Source organism: Leuciscus leuciscus (genome assembly GCF_965113295.1).
Source record: "Leuciscus leuciscus genome assembly, chromosome: 4".
NCBI classification, from domain to species: Eukaryota; Metazoa; Chordata; class Actinopteri; order Cypriniformes; family Leuciscidae; genus Leuciscus; species Leuciscus leuciscus.
In genome coordinates this window covers 16877539-16880875 of record NC_138728.1, presented here as the reverse complement: position 1 = coordinate 16880875, position 3337 = coordinate 16877539, and the positions used below count along the sequence as shown (strand labels likewise).

At 36.6% G+C, this 3337-nt stretch overlaps 1 protein-coding gene across 1 annotated transcript; it reads left to right on the top strand.

Annotated features, from left to right (window-relative positions):
* The first annotated feature begins 1234 nt into the window (after positions 1 to 1234).
* On the top strand, positions 1235 to 2870 carry LOC309498031 (fish-egg lectin-like). The gene is made up of 6 exons (XM_082168510.1): positions 1235 to 1343; positions 1480 to 1541; positions 1638 to 1865; positions 1982 to 2190; positions 2283 to 2410; positions 2535 to 2870. The coding sequence occupies exons 2-6, from the start codon at positions 1484 to 1486 to the stop codon at positions 2674 to 2676; spliced, it is 765 nt and encodes a 254-aa protein (XP_082024636.1). The 5' UTR covers positions 1235 to 1343; positions 1480 to 1483; the 3' UTR covers positions 2677 to 2870.
* Positions 2871 to 3337: the final 467 nt, after the last annotated feature.

Sequence of the window (3337 nt, the reverse complement as noted above, 5' to 3'; positions counted from 1 at the left end):
AATAAACAGCGGGAGAATTGTCATTTGAGTGAGATCTGGTTTTTTTACAGTACAAAACCTTGTTGTGTAATCGATCAGTAATCGAATCATTTCTTATTCAATCTTTTCAACATTAAATATTATTTTGTCCATATCGGATGGCTTCATTAATAAAATAAGTTTTCAGTGCTTTGACTATTTTTGAGCTTAACTTTATAAGGCTCCAACATACTGCCATCAGTAGCTTCCAGACTTACAGCAAACTGTTCAAAAGTGTACACTACACGAAACAATATGAAAACGTGCAGCATGTGAACACGTGAAACAAATAAAGTGAAATTACACAACTAAAAACATAACCGTCAAGCCGTGTCCATTACTCATATAAAAGACTCTTAAATATGACACCAAACAAGCTCAGTGGAATTTTTGTGTTGTGTGGCTCTTGTAAAATCATGTTTACTCATATTTACAGGCAAACAACACACATAACATACACACAGATAAAGCTGTAACACCTGGGCTTAATGCAATAACAGACTATGTGCAATAATGACTAACTTTTTTGGGGATCTGGGGCTATCATGAGGCATTTACAATGGAAGCGAATGGGTCCAATCCCTAAATATACAGCCACAAGATGTAAACTATGTGTGTTAACATGATTTTATTGTGGAAAAATCACTTACTAACCTTTTCTGTGTAGTTATATCCAAATGTTCAACTTTAAAAGATTAATTTAATTGCTTTTATACAATTATAAGTTTCATATTTCTGCTTTTAAATACCCCCCAAAAAATCAATTTTAAGTGCATCATCTTAGTGATGGTTCACTTATTATTATTATAAATTCACTTATGTAATTTCCTTTCAATTCTTTGAAATTTTATTACGCTACTTCAGAGTGACTTTACCGCAGAAGGCAAGGTTTTCGTGTCATTGTTAGGTTTCAAGTGAGCTTTATGTTCCTTTTATAATTATATTATAAATTTATACTATATTTATAATTTATATTATATTTATACGTTTGTTCTTACCAAACACATAAAAAATTCAAACTGCATCATAGAAATGTGACAATGGCATGAGGGCATATGTGTGCACGTGTGAAGACAAAAACTATTCAGTCAATGAATATTCTAAGTTCATAAGTGACATCAGAGTTCTGCCCAAATTCTTCTCCGCCCAGCAGAAGATCTTTATCCACTGCATAATTCTGTACAGCAGGAGTTTCCCTTCCCTGATCAGGAAACAAACTACAGCTATAAAAACCAACCTAGCAGTCATTCACCAGCATCTCCAAACATTGTAGTTGTGAGAAGAGGACTGCTGAAACCAGCTGACAAGTCTAAGATCAAGAAAAGGTTGGTTTCGTTTCAAACAAAATAATTATGTTGGTTTATTTGTTCGTTTATGTTATGTCGAATTTAAGAAGACTTAACATCATAGACATTTGATTTCTGTGTATGTATATGACGAGACAAATACTCTGTGTTGCAGCACAATGAAAGCTTGTCAGTGCATCCTGCTACTCTTCAGCTGCCAGATTCTTTATACTCGAGGTAAACGATGAATGTGTGTTTGGGGATTCAGAATCATATCATGATACTAACAATTGCAGAATAATTCAAATGAATCCAACCCAAATATTTCCATAGCTTTAGAGTGTGAAGTGATTCCTGGTACCCTGAAGCAGATTGATGCTGGATTAGGCTTAGTGGGTGGAGTCAACAATGACAATGAAGCTTTCCTATTTCTGGGAAACAGTTTTACAAGAATAAATGCATCACTGAAGCACATTACTTTTGGACCGGCTGGACAGTTAGGAGTGAGTCCAACAAACATCGTCTTCAAGTTTCTGAGCGGAGACTTCAGGCAGATTCAAGGTTAATAAATAAATAAATAATAATAATGAAAATTAAGCAGATGCTGAATGCAGATTTTCTTATCTGTCCATATTTTGTCTGACTTCTCCCTTCAATCTCTTTATTTTTACTGTCAGGAGGTTTAAAGCAGGTGGATGCTGGAAGTGAGATTGTTGCAGGTGTTACTCCAATAGACGACATCTTCTGCTTTAATAAGGATGTTAACAGCAATGGGCCATCTGGAATTATTCCTTGGACACAAATCACAGGAAGGCTGAAGTACTACAGCTGTGGCCCATACAGCTGTTGGGGGGTGAACTCTCAAGAGAACGTGCTCCTCAAAAGGGTAAGAGTGGAAGAGTTTGAACAAAAAGGAAAAGCCTGAGGAGTAATCAGTTTTAGTCAAGTGAGTTGTTTGTATCTTGTTGTGTTTCTCAGAATGTGACGGGTTCTTCCTGTGGTGGGTCAGCTTTTTGGGATGTTGTTAATGGAACTCTGTCTATGGTCGAAGTTGCAACTGACGGCAGCGTCTATGGTGTTGACTATCAGGGGTCTTTGATGCAAAGGTGAGCTGAAAATAGCACTGAACGCTTGTTTTGTTGAATAAAACTGTTAAATATGAGCAAAGGTAAAATTCAAGAATGATTTTCATTTATTAGAAACCATTATCTTATCACTTATCTTTTATAGAGTCGGAGTCTCTCCATCAAATCCCGCTGGCACAGGATGGCAAAGGATTGTTGTCTGTCCCAACAACCACAAACATGTGACCTACGATTTGGGGAGGTTGTGGGTCATCTGTGGCGATGGATCCATCAGAAGATGTACTTGAATGTCCATCATGCATCTCAGAGGAAACCAATGATTCTTTGTTGTTTAGCCAATGAAAGTTGTGTTTTGTTTTATGTTTATTAAAGTTTGACATGTAAAGTTTTGTTTTGCAATGTCATATTGTGTCAATAAAGGTTAAATTAAATTGTACAAAAAATCTGTTTTTTCTTTATAGCCTAATCAATTGATCACTGGGGGGGGGGAGATCACTGTCATGGAGATATGTATTAAATTCATCCTTCAGCTTGTCAGGAAGAACTGAAAATTGTTTGCAACAATGGTAACCTTGAAATGTTGTCTGATCTAAGTTGATTGAGTTTTCATTTTGTGTTTCATTTTTCGGCATTGAAAGTGTCACAGTGTCTGGTTTGTGTTCCCTGGTTACCACTAGATGTCCTCCTTCCCCACGGTGTCTGTCACATTCTGAACTACATTCCCCACGATCCTTGTTTCCTCATTGCACTCAGCTGTCCCTTGTCACTAATCATTGCACTCAGCCTATTCCCCATTAGCATTGTCATTTCCCTGTGTATATAAGCCTGTCTGTTTTAGTGTTTGTCACGGAGTTGTTATTATATGTCACAACACTTCTGTTCTGTGTTTCTGGTCTGCTCTTGTTTGTTTCTTTTGTATTTGGACTGCTATGATGGATTTTGACCCTT

Excerpts from the sequence above, each read along its gene's own strand:
- LOC309498031 (XM_082168510.1), top strand. The coding sequence starts at position 1,484 with ATGAAAGCTTGTCAGTGCATCCTGCTACTCTTCAGCTGCCAGATTCTT. Across the intron at positions 1,542-1,637 it reads CCAGATTCTTTATACTCGAG|CTTTAGAGTGTGAAGTGATT; the intron begins GTAAACGATGAA and ends ATATTTCCATAG. Across the intron at positions 1,866-1,981 it reads AGACTTCAGGCAGATTCAAG|GAGGTTTAAAGCAGGTGGAT; the intron begins GTTAATAAATAA and ends TTTTACTGTCAG.